The sequence below is a fragment of the Salmo salar genome, chromosome 05 (assembly GCF_965601325.2).
Source record: "Salmo salar chromosome 05, fSalSal1, whole genome shotgun sequence".
NCBI lineage: Eukaryota > Metazoa > Chordata > Actinopteri > Salmoniformes > Salmonidae > Salmo > Salmo salar.
Window position 1 is genome coordinate 3,135,527 of NC_138295.1, and position 19,056 is coordinate 3,154,582.

The 19,056-nt window shown below is 47.3% G+C and overlaps 1 protein-coding gene across 1 annotated transcript in view; it reads right to left on the reverse strand.

Annotated features, from left to right (window-relative positions):
* Positions 1-18,565, reverse strand: part of LOC106591130 (vascular endothelial growth factor receptor 3) — a 220,335-nt gene extending 201,770 nt beyond the window's left edge. The window contains exon 1 of the mRNA XM_082974983.1: positions 18,148-18,565. Coding sequence (XP_082831109.1) covers positions 18,148-18,205 — 58 coding nt within the window. The 5' untranslated portion in view covers positions 18,206-18,565. The remainder of the gene's footprint in view (positions 1-18,147) is intronic.
* Between the last annotated feature and the right edge of the window lie 491 nt (positions 18,566-19,056).

Sequence of the window (19,056 nt, forward strand, 5' to 3'; positions counted from 1 at the left end):
GTAGAGAGGAGGAGTGAGAGGAGGAGGAGTGAGAGGAGGAGGAGGTAGGTAGAGAGGAGGAGGAGGTGAGAGGAGGAGGTGGAGGAGAGGAGGAGGAGGTAGAGAGGAGGAGGGAGGAGGAGGAGGAGGAGGAGGAGGTAGAGAGGAGGAGGGAGGGAGGTAGAGAGGAGGAGGTGAGAGAGGAGGAGGGGAGGAGGTAGAGAGGAGGAGAGGAGGAGAGGAGGAGGAGGTAGAGAGGAGGAGGAGGTGAGGAGGAGGAGAGGAGGAGGAGGTAGAGGAGGAGGAGTTGAGAGGAGGGAGGTAGAGAGGAGGAGGGGAGGGAGAGAGGAGCTAGAGAGGAGGGGGAGGTAGAGAGGAGGAGGAGGTAGAGAGGAGGAGGAGGTAGAGAGGAGGTAGAGAGGAGGAGGAGGTAGAGAGGAGGAGGAGGTAGGGAAGAGGAGGTAGAGAGGAGGAGGTAGAGAGGAGGAGGAGGTAGAGAGGAGGAGGAGGTAGGGAAGAGGTGGTAGAGAGGAGGAGGTAAAGAGGAGGTAGAGAGGAGGAGGTAGAGAGTTGTTACCAGTGCCATTTGGTACACAGTTTTGTAGCGGAGGACAGGACACCCGAGCCGCGGTCAGCGGACATCTGAGTCAGATTAGTGACGAGGTGTTTATCACTGAAGGCACCAGGCAGACAGTTAGCGTTTTAGTAGCGCTGTTTGACATCACAGCATGTCCACGCTCTAAAGACATGTCTATGTTACCTGCTGGTGCTATAAACCATGTTAATATTTACCATGTTTCACAGTACAAAGTTGTTACTGGAGTATAATTTCTCCTCTCCCCGTTTCCTGCGGGGGAAATCATCTCTCAGTGATAAAAGTGATGACATATTAAAAGTGTCCGGTTTCAGAGGAAGAGACTGAGGTGTCCGGTGGGGGGAGGGGGGAGAGACAGGGAAGGGGAGAGAGAGGGAGCAACAGAGAAAGAGAGCGCGAAAGGGGAGAGAGAGGGAAAGGGGAGAGAGAGGGAGCAACAGAGAAAGAGAGAGGGAAGGGAGAGAGAGGGAAGGGGAGAGAGGGAAAGGGGAGAGAGAGGGAGCAAGAGAGAAAGAGAGAGGGAAAGGGAGAGAGAGGGAAGGGAGAGAGGGAAAGGGAGAGAGAGGGAGCAAGAGAGAGAGAGGGAAGGGAGAGAGGGAAGGGAGAGAGAGGGAGCAAGAGAGAAAGAGAGGGAAGGGGAGAGAGATGGAAAGGGGAGAGAGAGGGAAGGGAGAGAGAGGGACAGGGGGAGAGAGAGGGACAGGGAGAGAGAGGGAAAGGGGAGAGATGGAAAGGGGAGAGAGAGGGACAGGGGAGAGATAGGGAAAGGGGAGAGAGAGGGAAAGGGGGGAGATGTCATTGTGTGGGCAGGTACAGGAAGACATAGTCAGGGACAGACAGAGAGGCTTCTGGGAAAGGACGCCAGGAAACAGATACAGGTGGCCCCCCACAACATCCACACGGCACCCCCTCTACCCCCTCTACCCCCTCTACCCCCTCTACACACTCCCCTCTACACCCTCTACCCCCTCTACCCCCTCTACACCCCTCTACCACCCCACTACCCCCTCTACCCCTCACCCCCCTCCTACCCCCTCTACCCCTCTACCCCCCTCTACCCCTCTACCCCCTCTACCCCCCTCTACCCCTCTACCCCCCTCTACCACCCTCTACCCCCCTCTAACCCCCTCTACCCCCTCTACACCCCTCTACCCCCCCCTCTAACCCCTCTACCCCCTCTACCCCCTCTACCCCTCTACCCCCTCTACCCCCTCTACCCCCTCTACACCCTCTACCCCCCTCTACATCCTCTACCCCTCTACCCCCCCTCTACCCCCTCTACCCCCTCTACCCCCCCTCTACCCCCCTACCCTCTACCCCCTCTACACCCTCTACCCCCTCTACCCCCTCTACACCCTCTACCCCCTCCTCCCTCTCACCCCTCTACCCCCTCTACACCCTCTACCCCCTCTACCCCTCTACCCCTCTACCCCCTCTACCCACCTCTACACCCTCAAACCCCCTCTACCCCCTCTACCCCCTCTACCCCCTCTACCCCTCTACCCCCTCTACCCCCTCTACCCCCTCCTACACCCTCTACCCCCTCTACACCCTCTACCCCCTCTACCCCTCTACCCCCTCTACCCCCTCTACACCCTCTACCCCCTCTACACCCTCTACCCCCCTCTACCCCCTCTACACCCTCTACCCCCTCTACCCCTATACACCCTCTACCCCCTCTACACCCCCTACACCCTCTACCCCCTCTACACCCTCTACCCCCTCTGCCCCCTCTACACCCTCTACCCCCTCTACCCCTATACCCCCTCTACCCCTCTACCCCCTCTACACCCTCTACCCCCTCTACACCCTCTACCCCCTCTACACCCCCTACACCCTCTACCCCCTCTACACCCTCTACACCCCCTACACCCTCTACCCCCTCTACCCCCTCTACCCCTCTACCCCTATACACCCTCCACCCCCTCTACCCCCTCTACACCCTCTACCCCCTCTACACCCTCTACACCCTCTACCCCCTCTACACCCTCTACCCCCTCTACACCCTCTACCCCCTCTACACCGTGTACACACCTCTTGCTCCTCCTCCTCTCTACCTCCTCCTCTCTACCTCCTCCTCTCTACCTCCTCCTCCTCTCTACCTCCTCCTCTCTACCTCCTCCTCCTCTCTACCTCCTCCTCTCTACCTCCTCCTCCTCTCCACCTCCTCCTCTCTACCTCCTCTCTACCGCTTCCTCTCTACCTCCTCCTCCTGTCTACCTCCTCCTCCTCTCTACCTCCTCCTCTCTACCTCCTCCTTCCCTCTACCTCCTCTTTCCCTCTACCTCCTCCTCCTCCTCTCTACACCTCCTCCTCTCTACCTCCTCCTCTCTACCTCCTCCTACTCTCTACCGCCTCCTCCTCTCTACCTCCTCCTCTCTACCTCCTCCTCCTCTCTAAATCCTCCTCCTCTCTACCTCCTCCTTCCCTCTACCTCCTCCTCCTCTCTCTACACCTCCTCCTCTCTACCTCCTCCTCTCTACCTCCTCCTCCTCTCTAACTCCTCCTCCTCTCTAACTCCTCCTCCTCTTTACTCCTCCTCCTCTCTACCTCCTCCTCCTCCTCTCTACCTCCACAGGCAGAGGACCTCATCCTTCCCACAGGCAGAGTGTTTTCCTCCCACATGGAATAGCAGAAATCTTGTCTCCTAGTATAGAATTCCCCACTGATAGGACCAGATACTGCAGGACAGCCAGATGGACAGAAAGACAGAAAGAGAGGGGCAACGAGAAAGAGGAAGAGAGGGGGGAGAGAGAGAGAGAAAGAGAAATAAAGAGAAAGAGAAAGAGAAAGAGAGAGAGAGAGGGAAAGCCCCAGGACCTCCACAAAGCCCCATGCTGTAGACCAGTGGTGAGAATATCAATCAATCAATCAAATGCATTTATGAAGCCCTTCTTAAATCAGCTGAGTGCTGAGTGCTCACAAAGTGCTGTACAGAAACCCAGCCTAAAACCCCAAACAGCAAGCAATGCAGGTGTAGATTAGGGGACTATAGTGGTGAGAATAGGGGACTATAGTGGTGAGAATAGGGGACTATAGTGGTGAGAATAGGGGACTATAGTGGTGAGAATAGGGGACTATAGTGGTGAGAATAGGGTTGGTGGTGAGAATAGCGGACTATAGTGGTGAGAATAGGGGACTATAGTGGTGAGAATAGGGGACTATAGTGGTGAGAATAGGGGACTATAGTGGTGAGAATAGGGGACTATAGTGGTGAGAATAGGGGACTATAGTGGTGAGAATATGGGACTATAGTGTTGAGAATAGGGGACTATAGTGGTGAGAATAGGGTTGGTGGTGAGAATAGGGGACTATAGTGGTGAGAATAGGGGACTATAGTGGTGAGAATAGGGGACTATAGTGGTGAGAATAGGGGACTATAGTGGTGAGAATAGGGTTGGTGGTGAGAATAGCGGACTATAGTGGTGAGAATAGGGGACTATAGTGGTGAGAATAGGGGACTATAGTGGTGAGAATAGGGGACTATAGTGGTGAGAATAGGGGACTATAGTGGTGAGAATAGGGTTGGTGGTGAGAATAGGGGACTATAGTGGTGAGAATAGGGGACTATAGTGGTGAGAATAGGGGACTATAGTGGTGAGAATAGGGGACTATAGTGGTGAGAATAGGGTTGGTGGTGAGAATAGGGGACTATAGTGGTGAGAATAGGGGACTATAGTGGTGAGAATAGGGGACTATAGTGGTGAGAATAGGGGACTATAGTGGTGAGAATAGGGGACTATAGTGGTGAGAATAGGGGACTATAGTGGTGAGAATAGGGGACTATAGTGGTGAGAATAGGGGACTATAGTGGTGAGAATAGGGGACTATAGTGGTGAGAATAGGGGACTATAGTGGTGAGAATAGGGGACTATAGTGGTGAGAATAGGGGACTATAGTGGTGAGATTGGGGGACTATAGTGGTGAGAATAGGGGACTATAGTGGTGAGAATAGGGGACTATAGAGGTGAGAATAGGGAACTATAGTGGTGAGAATAGGGGACTATAGTGGTGAGAATAGGGGACTATAGTGGTGAGAATAGGGGACTATAGTGGTGAGAATAGGGGACTATAGTGGTGAGAATAGGGGACTATAGTGGTGAGAATTGAGAACTATTGTTGGCTAAAACAACCCTAACCTCTGGGGCGCAGGGATACAATAACACCCACAGCTGAGACGGACAGACAGCTGAGACAGACAGACAGACAGACAGACAGACAGACAGACAGACAGACAGACAGACAGACAGACAGACAGACAGACAGACAGACAGACAGACAGACAGACAGACAGACAGACAGACAGACAGACAGACAGACAGACAGACAGACAGACAGACAGACAGACAGAGAAAGAGAGAAAGAACAGAGAGAGAGAGAGGCCTAGATAAACACCCACAGCTGAGGGTCTGGTTTCTAGGATGATCAGATCAAGCAGAAGTATGCGTAATAAAAACACCCTGCTAAAAGGCTATACATATCTATAGCTATATCTACTAGCTAGGACTGATGGGGACTAATACATGTCCTCTACTAGCTGGGACTGATGGGGACTAATACATGTCCTCTACTAGCTAGGACTGATGGGGACTAATACATGTCCTCTACTAGCTAGGACTGATGGGGACTAATACATGTCCTCTACTAGCTAGGACTAATGGGGACTAATACATGTCCTCTACTAGCTAGGACTGATGGGAACTAATACATGTCCTCTACTAGCTGGGACTGATGGGGACTAATACATGTCCTCTACTAGCTAGGACTGATGGGGACTAATACATGTCCTCTACTAGCTAGGACTGATGGGGACTAATACATGTCCTCTGCTAGCTAGGACTGATGGGGACTAATACATGTCCTCTACTAGCTAGGACTGATGGGGACTAATACATGTCCTCTACTAGCTAGGACTGATGGGGACTAATACATGTCCTCTACTAGCTAGGACTGATGGGGACTAATACATGTCCTCTACTAGCTAGGACTGATGGGGACTAATACATGTCCTCTACTAGCTAGGACTGATGGGGACTAATACATGTCCTCTACTAGCTAGGACTGATGGGGACTAATACATGTCCTCTACTAGCTAGGACTGATGGGGACTAATACATGTCCTCTACTAGCTGGGACTAATGGGGATTAATACATGTCCTCTACTAGCTGGGACTGATGGGGACTAATACATGTCCTCTACTAGCTAGGACTGATGGGGACTAATACATGTCCTCTACTAGCTGGGACTAATGGGGATTAATACATGTCCTCTACTAGCTGGGACTGATGGGGACTAATACATGTCCTCTACTAGCTAGGACTAATGGGGACTAATGGGGACTAATACATGTCCTCTACTACCCTGGTCTAAGGAGAGCTGGGCTGAGAAGGTCCTCAGTGGACTGTTGGGGATTTCGTTCCTTTCTGTTCTCTTCTGAAATCAAAAGATATATGTGTGTGTGGATGGATGGATCTGGTAACATATGGTCTAACTTTTCCCCCAAGTAGTATTCTCTCTGGACTTTATTTACATATTTCTCCTCCTATTTTTATTTTTTTCATTTTTTTTTATTTCACCTTTATTGAACCAGGTAGGCCAGGATAAAGGGATCTGGCCAAGATAAAGCAAAGCAGTGCGACAAAAACAACAACGCAGAGTTACACTTAAACAAACGTACAGTCAATAACACAATAGAAAAATCTATGTACAGTGTATGCGAAATGTAGAAGAGCAAGGAGGTAAGGTAATAAATAAGCCATAGAGGTGAAATAATTACAACTTAGCAATTAAACACTGGAGTGATAGATGTGCAGATGATGATGTGCAAGTAGAGATACTGGGGTGCGAAAGAGTAAGCAGCTCTTCAACACCAATCAATAATGAGTAACTTTTACACCGAAACATGATTGTTTAGCTATACGGACACAGACCTATAGGCATATTAAAACAATTTAAAAAACTATAAAACTATAAAGGAATTCACATGAGCACCACAATGCCTATTCCACCCATGCTCTACCAAGGGTTTCACAGCACCACGATGCCTACTCCACCCATGCTCTACCAAGGGTTTCACAGCACCACGATGCCTACTCCACCCATGCTCTACCAAGGTTTTACAGCACCACAATGCCTACTCCACCCATGCTCTACCAAGGGTTTCACAGCACCACGATGCCTACTCCACCCATGCTCTACCAAGGGTTTCACAGCACCACGATGCCTATTCCACCCATGCTCTACCAAGGTTTTACAGCACCACAATGCCTACTCCACCCATGCTCTACCAAGGGTTTCACAGCACCACGATGCCTACTCCACCCATGCTCTACCAAGGGTTTCACAGCACCACAATGCCTACTCCACCCATGCTCTACCAAGGTTTCACAGCACCACAATGCCTACTCCACCCATGCTCTACCAAGGTTTTACAGCACCACAATGCCTATTCCACCCATGCTCTACCAAGGTTTCACAGCACCACGATGCCTATTCCACCCATGCTCTACCAAGGTTTTCACAGCACCACGATGCCTACTCCACCCATGCTCTACCAAGGTTTTACAGCACCACGATGCCTATTCCACCCATGCTCTACCAAGGTTTTACAGCACCACAATGCCTATTCCACCCATGCTCTACCAAGGTTTTCACAGCACCACAATGCCTATTCCACCCATGCTCTACCAAGGTTTTACAGCACCACAATGCCTATTCCACCCATGCTCTACCAAGGTTTTACAGCACCACGATGCCTATTCCACCCATGCTCTACCAAGGTTTCACAGCACCACAATGCCTACTCCACCCATGCTCTACCAAGGGTTTACAGCACCACAATGCCTATTCCACCCATGCTCTACCAAGGGTTTACAGCACCACGATGCCTATTCCACCCATGCTCTACCAAGGGTTTACAGCACCACGATGCCTATTCCACCCATGCTCTACCAAGGTTTTACAGCACCACAATGCCTATTCCACCCATGCTCTACCAAGGTTTTACAGCACCACAATGCCTATTCCACCCATGCTCTACCAAGGTTTTACAGCACCACGATGCCTACTCCACCCATGCTCTACCAAGGTTTTACAGCACCACGATGCCTATTCCACCCATGCTCTACCAAGGGTTTCACAGCACCACAATGCCTACTCCACCCATGCTCTACCAAGGTTTCACAGCACCACAATGCCTACTCCACCCATGCTCTACCAAGGTTTTACAGCACCACAATGCCTACTCCACCCATGCTCTACCAAGGTTTTACAGCACCACAATGCCTACTCCACCCATGCTCTACCAAGGTTTCACAGCACCACAATGCCTACTCCACCCATGCTCTACCAAGGTTTTACAGCACCACAATGCCTATTCCACCCATGCTCTACCAAGGTTTTACAGCACCACAATGCCTATTCCACCCATGCTCTACCAAGGTTTCACAGCACCACAATGCCTATTCCACCCATGCTCTACCAAGGTTTCACAGCACCACAATGCCTACTCCACCCATGCTCTACCAAGGTTTCACAGCACCACAATGCCTACTCCACCCATGCTCTACCAAGGTTTCACAGCACCACAATGCCTACTCCACCCATGCTCTACCAAGGTTTCACAGCACCACAATGCCTACTCCACCCATGCTCTACCAAGGTTTTACAGCACCACAATGCCTACTCCACCCATGCTCTACCAAGGTTTTACAGCACCACAATACCTACTCCACCCATGCTCTACCAAGGTTTTACAGCACCACAATGCCTACTCCACCCATGCTCTACCAAGGGTTTCACAGCACCACAATGCCTACTCCACCCATGCTCTACCAAGGTTTCACAGCACCACAATGCCTATTCCACCCATGCTCTACCAAGGTTTCACAGCACCACAATGCCTACTCCACCCATGCTCTACCAAGGTTTCACAGCACCACAATGCCTACTCCACCCATGCTCTACCAAGGTTTCACAGCACCACAATGCCTACTCCACCCATGCTCTACCAAGGTTTCACAGCACCACAATGCCTACTCCACCCATGCTCTACCAAGGTTTTACAGCACCACAATGCCTACTCCACCCATGCTCTACCAAGGTTTTACAGCACCACAATGCCTACTCCACCCATGCTCTACCAAGGTTTTACAGCACCACAATGCCTACTCCACCCATGCTCTACCAAGGGTTTCACAGCACCACAATGCCTACTCCACCCATGCTCTACCAAGGTTTTACAGCACCACAATGCCTACTCCACCCATGCTCTACCAAGGTTTTACAGCACCACAATGCCTACTCCACCCATGCTCTACCAAGGTTTTACAGCACCACAATGCCTACTCCACCCATGCTCTACCAAGGTTTCACAGCACCACAATGCCTACTCCACCCATGCTCTACCAAGGTTTCACAGCACCACATTGCCTACTCCACCCATGCTCTACCAAGGTTTTACAGCACCACAATGCCTACTCCACCCATGCTCTACCAAGGTTTCACAGCACCACATTGCCTACTCCACCCATGCTCTACCAAGGTTTTACAGCACCACATTGCCTACTCCATCCATGCTCTACCAAGGTTTTACAGCTCACAGCTTTGACCTGCTACAGTAGCTATGTTGGTATTGTACTTCAAACTATGTGGATATTTAGGCACTCCGGAGCTCTGTCAGAGTGACCATCGGGTTCTTGGTCACCTCTCTGACCAAGGCCCTTCTCCCCCGATTGCTCAGTTTGGCCGGGCGGCCAGCTCTAGGAAGATTCTTGGTGGTTCCAAACTTCTTCCATTTAAGAATGATGGAGGCCACTGTGTTCTTGGGGACCTTCAATGCTGCAGACATTTTTTGGTACCTTTCCCCAGATCTGTGCCTCAACACAATCCTGTCTCTGAGCTCTACGGACAATTCCTTCGACCTCATGGCTTGGTTTTAGCTCTGACATGCACTGTCAATTGTGGGATCTTATATAGACAGGTGTGTGCCTTTCCAAAGCATGTCCAATCAATTGAATTTACCACAGGTGGACTCCAATGAAGTTGTAGAAACATCTCAAGGATGATCAATGGAAACAGGATGCACCTGAGCTCAATTTCGAGTCTCATAGCAAAGTGTCTGAATACTTATTTAAATAGGATATTTCTGTTAAAATTTGTAATACATTTGCAAAATAAAATCTAAAAACCTGTTTCCGCTTTGTCAGTATGGGGTATTGTGTATAGATTGATGATGGAAAAAATTATATTTTATACAATTTAGAATAAGGCTGTAACATAACAAAATGTGGAAAAAGGTAAGGAGTATGAATACTTTCTGAATGCACTCTGTTCCATCGCTGGGAAACCAGGCCCCTGACTATGACTTCATAAATTCTCCCTTTAAAGAGGGGAGGGGGGTGAATATCAACGGCTGATTTCAAATTCAGCTTTAAGAATCTATTGAAGCACCCGTCCGTCAATCTAAGCAACATAATAAAAAATATTACTAAAAAAATTACAAATCCTGATCAAAATCCGTCAGTGCACTATGCAGAAATTGCTCCCCCATTTCCTGATTGTTAGAATTCTAATAGTTCAACTAATTTTGTTTTTTGACCAAACAAGCAAGTATAGTGTAGAGAATCATTGTACCATCGAAACCGGTGTGAAATATCTTTTCCATAACTAAAAATATTATATTTTCAGCTGTTTGAAGCTAGTGTACAAAACCAAAACTAAAAGCTGGAAAAACGAAAGTTAAGAACGGGAGGCCTAGAAATCGCGCACATAGAACAGATCTACTGCTTCTTAGACTGGCTTTCAATGAGAATGACAGATCTATAACTCACATTTCTTGGTGAATTTGGTCAGATCGCCCAAAAACGTACATATTGCAGAGATATCTTTTTTTTTTAGCATCCATCTTATCCTCAGGGGCGGTTCTGGGGCAGTGCACCTGTAACAACAATGTTGGACCCCCTTGTGGCCCCCCTAAATGTGGAGTATGAAATCATTTTTACATAACACATTATTGCTATCATTTTTTCTTTTTACATCTGTTATTAGACAGTGGCAACGCGGAACACTAATGATTATGAACATGGTCTTTTGGAGTTGGTCCCCCCTTTGCTGCTATAACAGCCTCCACTCTTCTGGGAAGTCATTAATATGGAGATGGTCCCCCCTTTGCTGCTATAACAGCCTCCACTCTTCTGGGAAGTCATTAATATGGAGTTGGTCCCCCCCTTTGCTGCTATAACAGCCTCCACTCTTCTGGGAAGTCATTAATATGGAGTTGGTCCCCCCTTTGCTGCTATAACAGCCTCCACTCTTCTGGGAAGTCATTAATATGGAGTTGGTCCCCCCTTTGCTGCTATAACAGCCTCCACTCTTCTGGGAAGTCATTAATATGGAGTTGGTCCCCCCTTTGCTGCTATAACAGCCTCCACTCTTCAGGGAAGTCATTAATATGGAGTTGGTCCCCCCCTTTGCTGCTATAACAGCCTCCACTCTTCTGGGAAGTCATTAATATGGAGTTGGTCCCCTCTTTGCTGCTATAACAGCCTCCACTCTTCTGGGAAGTCATTAATATGGAGTTGGTCCCCCCCTTTGCTGCTATAACAGCCTCCACTCTTCAAGGAAGTCATTAATATGGAGTTGGTCCCCCCCTTTGCTGCTATAACAGCCTCCACTCTTCTGGGAAGGCTTTCCACTAGATGTTGGAACATTGCTGCAGGGACTTGCTTCCATTCAGCCATAAGAGCATTAGTGAGGTTGGGCACTGTTGTCGGGCGATTAGGCCTGGCTCGCAGACGACGTTCCAATTTATCCCAAAGATGTTCAATCGGGTTGAGGTCAGGGCTCTGTGCAGGCCAGTCAAGTTCTTCCACACCGATCTCGAAAAAAACATTTCTGTATGGACCTCGCTTTGTGCATTGGGGCATTTTCATGCTGAAACAGGAAAGGGCCTTCCTCAAACTGTTGCCACAAAGTTGGAGCTTTACACCACTCCAGCCGACACTTGGCATTGAGCATGGTGATCTTAGGCTTGTGTGCGGCTGCTCGGCCATGGAAACCCATTTCATGACGCTCCCGAAGAACAGTTTTTGTGCTGACGTTGCTTCCAGAGGCAGTTTGGAACTCGGTAGTGAGTGTTGCAACCGAGGACAAATGATTTTTAGGCGCTACACGCTTCAGCACTCAGCGGTCCCGTTCTGTGAGCTTGTGTGGCCTACCACTTTGCAGCTGAGCCGTTGTTGCTCTTAGATGTTTTCCGCTTCATAATATCAGCGCTTACAGTTGACCCGGGGCAGCTCTAGCATGACGAAGTGACTTGTTGGAAAGGTGGCATCCTATGACGGTGGCACGTTGAAAGTCACTGAGCTTTTCAGTAAGGCCTTTTTACTGACAATGTTTGTCTATGGAGATCGCATGGCTGTGTGCTCGATTTTATACACCAGTCAGCAACGGGTGTGCCTGAAATAGCCGAATCCACTCATTTGAAGGGGTGTACACATACTTTTGTATATATAGTGTATGTGTCCAAAACATGTTTATATTTCCTGAGCTTTCTTATGTCTCCTAAATATAAGAGAAATACCTTAAAACTATTTTTTTAACTGTCTGTTCGGCAATGTAATATTTAGAGGGATGAATGAGCCAATTGGAAGCTGGGGATGATTAGTTGGCCATGATGGTATGAGGGCCATATTAGGAAGTTAACACCCTTACTCTTACGATAAGTGCCATGAGATCTTTAGTGACCACAGAGAGTCAGGACACCCGTTTAACGTCCCCACCCGAAAGACGGCACATTTTATTAGACCAGAGGAAAGAGTGCCTCCTATTGGCTCTCCAACACCACTTCCTGCTTCTGGTCTCCCATCCAGGGTTGGTTCTCTATTGGCACATGAGAGCGATAAATTATACATTTAAATCAAAACTGTTGCCAATACAAACGTATTCAGTTGGAAAGATGGCAAGTCTAATGGTCACTTTATGGAAGCTGGGGTCTTGTTTTAATCCGACTCCTAGATATTGGGCTAGGTTGGGGCTATTTTGGGGCTAGGTCTGTGCTAGGTCAGGGCTAGGTCGGGGCTAGGTTGGGGCTAGGTCGGGGCTATTTTGGGGCTAGGTTGGGGCTAGGTCTGGGCTAGGTTGGGGCTAGGTCGGGGCTAGGTTGGGGCTAGGTCGGGGCTAGGTTGGGGCTAGGTCTGGGCTAGGTTGGGGCTAGGTCGGGGCTAGGTCGGGGCTATTTTGGGGCTAGGTTGAGGCTAGGTCGGGGCTAGGTCTGGGCTAGGTTGGGGCTAGGTTGGGGCTAGGTCGGGGCTAGGTTGGGGCTAGGTCGGGGCTATTTTGGGGCTAGGTTGGGGCTAGGTTGGGGCTAGGTCGGGGCTAGGTCGGGGCTATTTTGGGGCTAGGTTGGGGCTAGGTTGGGGCTAGGTCTGGGCTAGGTCGGGGCTAGGTCGGGGCTAGGTCGGGGCTAGGTCGGGGCTATTTTGGGGCTAGGTTGGGGCTAGGTCGGGGCTAGGTCGGGGCTATTTTGGGGCTATTTTGGGGCTAGGTTGGGGCTAGGTTGGGGCTAGGTCAGGGCTAGGTCGGGGCTAGGTCGGAGCTATTTCGGGGCTAGATCGGGGCTTCAATCAATCCCGCCCGACCGGTTTGACTATAACTCAGGCTAACACTGACCTGTTCAACAGCAATCAATGATAAGAAGAAGAAAACATCTCAGAGTCCTGTATGTTCAGCTCAGGGCTAAATAATAGACAAACAGGCCTCTATTTGGGTGAACTACCAGAGCCATATTACAATGTATGTTCAGCTCAGGGCTAACTAATAGACACACAGGCCTCTATTTGGGTCAACTACCAGAGCCATATTACAATGTATGTTCAGCTCAGGGCTAACTAATAGACACACAGGCCTCTATTTGGGTCAACTACCAGAGCCATATTATAACGTATGTTCAGCTCAGGGCTAACTAATAGACACACAGGCCTCTATTTGGGTCAACTACCAGAGCCATATTACAATGTATGTTCAGCTCAGGGCTAACTAATAGACACACAGGCCTCTATTTGGGTCAACTACCAGAGCCATATTATAACGTATGTTCAGCTCAGGGCTAACTAATAGACACACAGGCCTCTATTTGGGTCAACTACCAGAGCCATATTACAATGTATGTTCAGCTCAGGGCTAACTAATAGACACACAGGCCTCTATTTGGGTCAACTACCAGAGCCATATTACAATGTATGTTCAGCTCAGGGCTAACTAATAGACACACAGGCCTCTATTTGGGTCAACTACCAGAGCCATATTACAACGTATGTTCAGCTCAGGGCTAACTAATAGACACACAGGCCTCTATTTGGGTCAACTACCAGAGCCATATTATAACGTATGTTCAGCTCAGGGCTAACTAATAGACACACAGGCCTCTATTTGGGTCAACTACCAGAGCCATATTACAACGGATGTTAAACTCAGGGCTAACTAATAGACACACAGGCCTCTATTTGGGTCAACTACCAGAGCCATATTACAATGTATGTTCAGCTCAGGGCTAACTAATAGACACACAGGCCTCTATTTGGGTCAACTACCAGAGCCATATTACAACGGATGTTAAACTCAGGGCTAACTAATAGACACACAGGCCTCTATTTGGGTCAACTACCAGAGCCATATTACAATGTATGTTCAGCTCAGGGCTAACTAATAGACACCCAGACCTCTATTTGGGTCAACTACCAGAGTCATATTACAATGTATGTTCAGCTCAGGGCTAACTAATAGACACACAGGCCTCTATTTGCGTCAACTACCAGAGTCATATTACAATGTATGTTCAGCTCAGGGCTAACTAATAGACAAACAGGCCTCTATTTGGGTCAACTACCAGTGTCATATTACAATGTATGTTCAGCTCAGGGCTAACTAATAGACACACAGGCCTCTATTTGCGTCAACTACCAGAGTCATATTACAATGTATGTTCAGCTCAGGGCTAACTAATAGACAAACAGGCCTCTATTTGGGTCAACTACCAGAGCCATATTACAGCATAATAAGCACATCATCCTCCTGTAATATGTCTCCACATGATTCAATTGGAGGTCTGTGTATTTATTATAGCCCCTGTCTGTATGTCAACCCCTAGCTGAACATGCAAATTTCAGTCTGTGAATTCATGGTTAAAAAAAAATACAAATTAATACAAATTAAACTCAATAAACTCAAACACCAGGTATCTCTGGCCTTCAAAACTGGAATCCTTAATAGTGAAACTGCCACGTCCATTTGGGGACAACGAAGAAGTTACTGCAAAACAATAAACATCTGTTTTATTTCCCCCTCTGACATCATGTAGTGCCGTCACCTCCGCTCACCTCCGCTCACCTCCACTCACCTTCACTCACCTCCGCTCACCTCCGCTCACCTCCACTCACCTCCACTCCACTCCGCTCACCTCCGCTCCCCTCTGCTCCCCTCCGCTCACCTCCACTCACCTCCACTCCACTCCGCTCACCTCCGCTCACCTCCGCTCACCTCCGCTCCCCTCCGCTCATCTCCGCTCACCTCCGCTCCCCTCCACTCACCTCCACTCACCTCCACTCCCCTCACCTCCCCTCCGCTCCGCTCCACTCACCTCCACTCACCTCCACTCCGCTCACCTCCGCTCACCTCCGCTCACCTCCGCTCACCTCCATTCACCTCCGCTCCCCTCCGCTCCCCTCCGCTCACCTCCATTCACCTCCACTCCACTCACCTCCACTCCCCTCCGCTCACCTGCACTCACCTCCACTCACCTCCATTCCCCTCCGCTCACCTCCACTCACCTCCACTCACCAACTAAACAAAAACAAAGGCGGTGGGCGACAACAGTGGCGCTGTTTGCCCCCTACATCAATCAATGACGAAGAACTTTCAGACAGAGTACACTACACTACGACCTGCATGTTGAGCTCCAGGAACATTTCCATAGAACACAGGCTAATACTGGACTTTTCAACAGAAATCAATTAAAATAATAACTTTCACACTAAAATAATTCTTAATAAGTGTCGTTTATCACGAAATGTCGTCTTGAGTCACTGACATTATGATCTGTACTTATCTATTTCATAATTATTATTATGTTTCCGGTCAGATATGATTATTTTTAACAATATTTTCAAAAACATTCTCATTACCGTAACAGTTTTTCCATGTCCCATAAAGTTATAAACAAAACAAATGTTAACATTGCTGCCCTAATGAAAATGCCTGTACACTAAAAACAAATACTAATATTTCAAATGAAATTATACAATTATTATGAAATTTGATTAGACTTTTCCCAATTTGAGTTCTTTAGCCGTTTCAGTGATGAGAAGGCCAAGTGGGGTAAAGGTGGTGTTGGAGAATAAAAACCTCATTCTGAAGGCATATTAGCGAATACATTAACATAACTTGTTCTCATCTATGGACTACTACATTTAAAATAAACTGACTTGAGAATTTAATAACCCGGGACACATTTCGATAATGAGAATTTGCAGTAAAAATATTACAAAATTCGGGCGAAAATGTAAAAATGTATTTAGAAAAATGACACTTTCCCCAAAAACTAGACATCTTAGTCTTCAGAATTATAGTAGATTTTTTTTTTTTTTTTTTTTGCAGATGCATCATGGTTTTGTTACTCAATTTACCACAGACCTTTTAAAACTGGTTTCATTAGAATCACCCAGCCAGGGACTAAGAGAACCTAACCTCAGACTCGATCAACTACAGCCATATTTTGGAGAAGAGTGATAGAATAATGGAATTAAACCCGGGACGTTGAGCTATTCTCTGGTCTTCATGAATAGCTGTTCAAAACCAATCAATAATGAATCATTTTCACGCTGCTTGTTGAGCTACAGATACATCTCTATAAAACACAGGCTGAAGCCAGCTGGCTAACACAGACACACAGAAACCATATTCAACACCAATCAATAATGAATCATTTTCACGCTGCTCGTTGAGCTACAGATACATCTCTATAAAACACAGGCTGAAGCCAGCTGGCTAACACAGACACACAGAAACCATATTCAAAACCAATCAATAATGAATCATTTTCACGCTGCTCGTTGAGCTACAGATACATCTCTATAAAACACAGGCTGAAGCCAGCTGGCTAACACAGACACACAGAAACCATATTCAACACCAATCAATAATGAACAAGAATAACGCTCAAGACTCCAACCTGTATGTTCACCAGCAGACATAACACCAGGTTTTCTCTCTGGCCTTTATTTTATTTTTTGAAAAATTTAACATTTATTTAACTAGGCAAGTCAGTTAATAAGAACAAATTATTATTTACAATAACGGCCTACACCGGCCAAACCCCGGACGACGCTGGGCCAATTGTGCACCAACCCTATAAGAACTCCCAATCACGGCCGGTTTGTGATACAGCCTGGATTCAAACCAGGGGGGTCTGTAGTGAATCCTCTGGCACTGAGATGCAGTGCCTTAGACCGCTGCGCCATTCGGGAGCCCAAATGAGCAGCTGTTCAACACCAGTCAATACTGCATTTAACAGAGGTTAACAGTGACAGACTTACAGACACATTTACAATGTACATACATATAAATACGGGTATTTATCTTTTATATGTAAAACAGGATAACATGCATCCATCCAGTCAGTTCATTTAATGAAACCTTCTACTGCTAACCAGGCTCAGGGTTCCTCAGACCCTAACCAGGCTCAGGGTTCCTCAGACCCTAACCCCCTATTTATCTTGTGGCTGGTATGTTGGTACTCTAGGGCATGCCTCCCAAACTAAACCCTATTCCCTACATAGTGCACTACTTTTGACCATTTAACCAGGGCCCATAGAGTTCAGGTCAAAAGCAGTGCACTATGAAAGGTAATAGGGTCTCACTTGAACGCACCTAAAACTTTCCGTAGTGACGGTGCGTTTTATAATGACACTAAAACCATCCTGTATTTAATGAATTCATCTTTTTCCACAGACCATCACCCCCCATTCACAAGGAAACAATCCTACTTTTAAAAGCGATTGTTAAAAAAAAAAAACAATGAATAACAAAAAGCAGAGTTGGGTCGATAGCTGAAGCAGCGTCATATTCAGATGGACCCGTAGTTTTAGAGTTGGGCTATATTTCTAAAGGAATTTCTCTCGGCGCTTTTCAACAGGAATAATAGAACATACTGCAGCCTAGGAAATGATCTACTTTATAACTCAATTTTGTATTTTAAGATGATTTTTAACTGATCAAACTTCTGTCATATCAGACTGTAATGTCAGTTAATATAACAACCAAGTCGGCCGGCTGAGTTGGTGAAGATTTCTTTTAAACTTGAGCTAATTAAAATTAAACAGGGTAAAAAAATTGATACTATTGTTAAAATAATTGGTTGTTATTATTCTATTCCACATCTGTGACAAAACTCTGATCAACACACGATGAAGACGCTCCCAGATCCCCACACCACACTACCCTCCCCACCTCTATATTCTATGACTGCGTTATTCCAAAACTTTCTGACAATAAAACAAAGCGTCTTTCCTCCACTTACCTGAAGCAGCAGCGATCCCAACCCAAATCCGACAGAAACACCTCAAATCTCTCTTCATTTCCAATTCTCCCGGTCCTGCGGAGGTTTTAACCGATTATTAAAAAAAAATGTTTTACTACAAAACGTCGCGTGTTTGAGGTGTTGATGAGTGCAGGGAGAGAGAGGAAAAGGAGGAATGGAAAACTCTGAGTTGAATGGGACAAACTCAGGTGTGCTTGCTGTGGAACATGAGGAAACGGGACTCTGTCACCAGAACCCGGTGAGGAGGATGTGCTGGGTGAAATGGAGGAGAGAGAAAAAAAAACGTTTTTCTCTTTTCCTGTTAAAAAACAAAAGGATGCAGCAAGACTTGAATGGACACCACAATAATTTCCCTTGCTCGTGACTGGGACGCGCACATTGGACACACGCGTACGTACGTACGCACACACACACCCAAACACACACACACACACACACACACTCCACTCTCGTTAATAAATTAGGCTAAACCTTCCAGTCACCGTGGAGGAATGACAGATGTCCTTCCTGGAGTGTAGATGTAATCCCAACGCTATATTATCACACCGTTAGACTGCTTCCTTTAACTGGTGGGTCACTGTTGCTTCTCTTGAAATTCAACACTTCACATCCAAGTCATTTATCAATTCACCATTTTTAACTGTAACCTTAGATATAAATAGGCGAGTTAATGAAAGCTATATGCTTGACTCAGTCTCCTCCATTTATAAGTCACTGTAAAGAATTAACTAATTTCCCGACTACAACTTGAACCTTCTGGCATTTAAATAGTTAATGTGAGTTTTATCCTTGACTTGATTCAGTCCCCTCCATTTATTTCAAGATCATATAAAAACAAGAACTTTTTAGCAGAATTGGAAACTTGATTTAATGGTTAACAATATACAA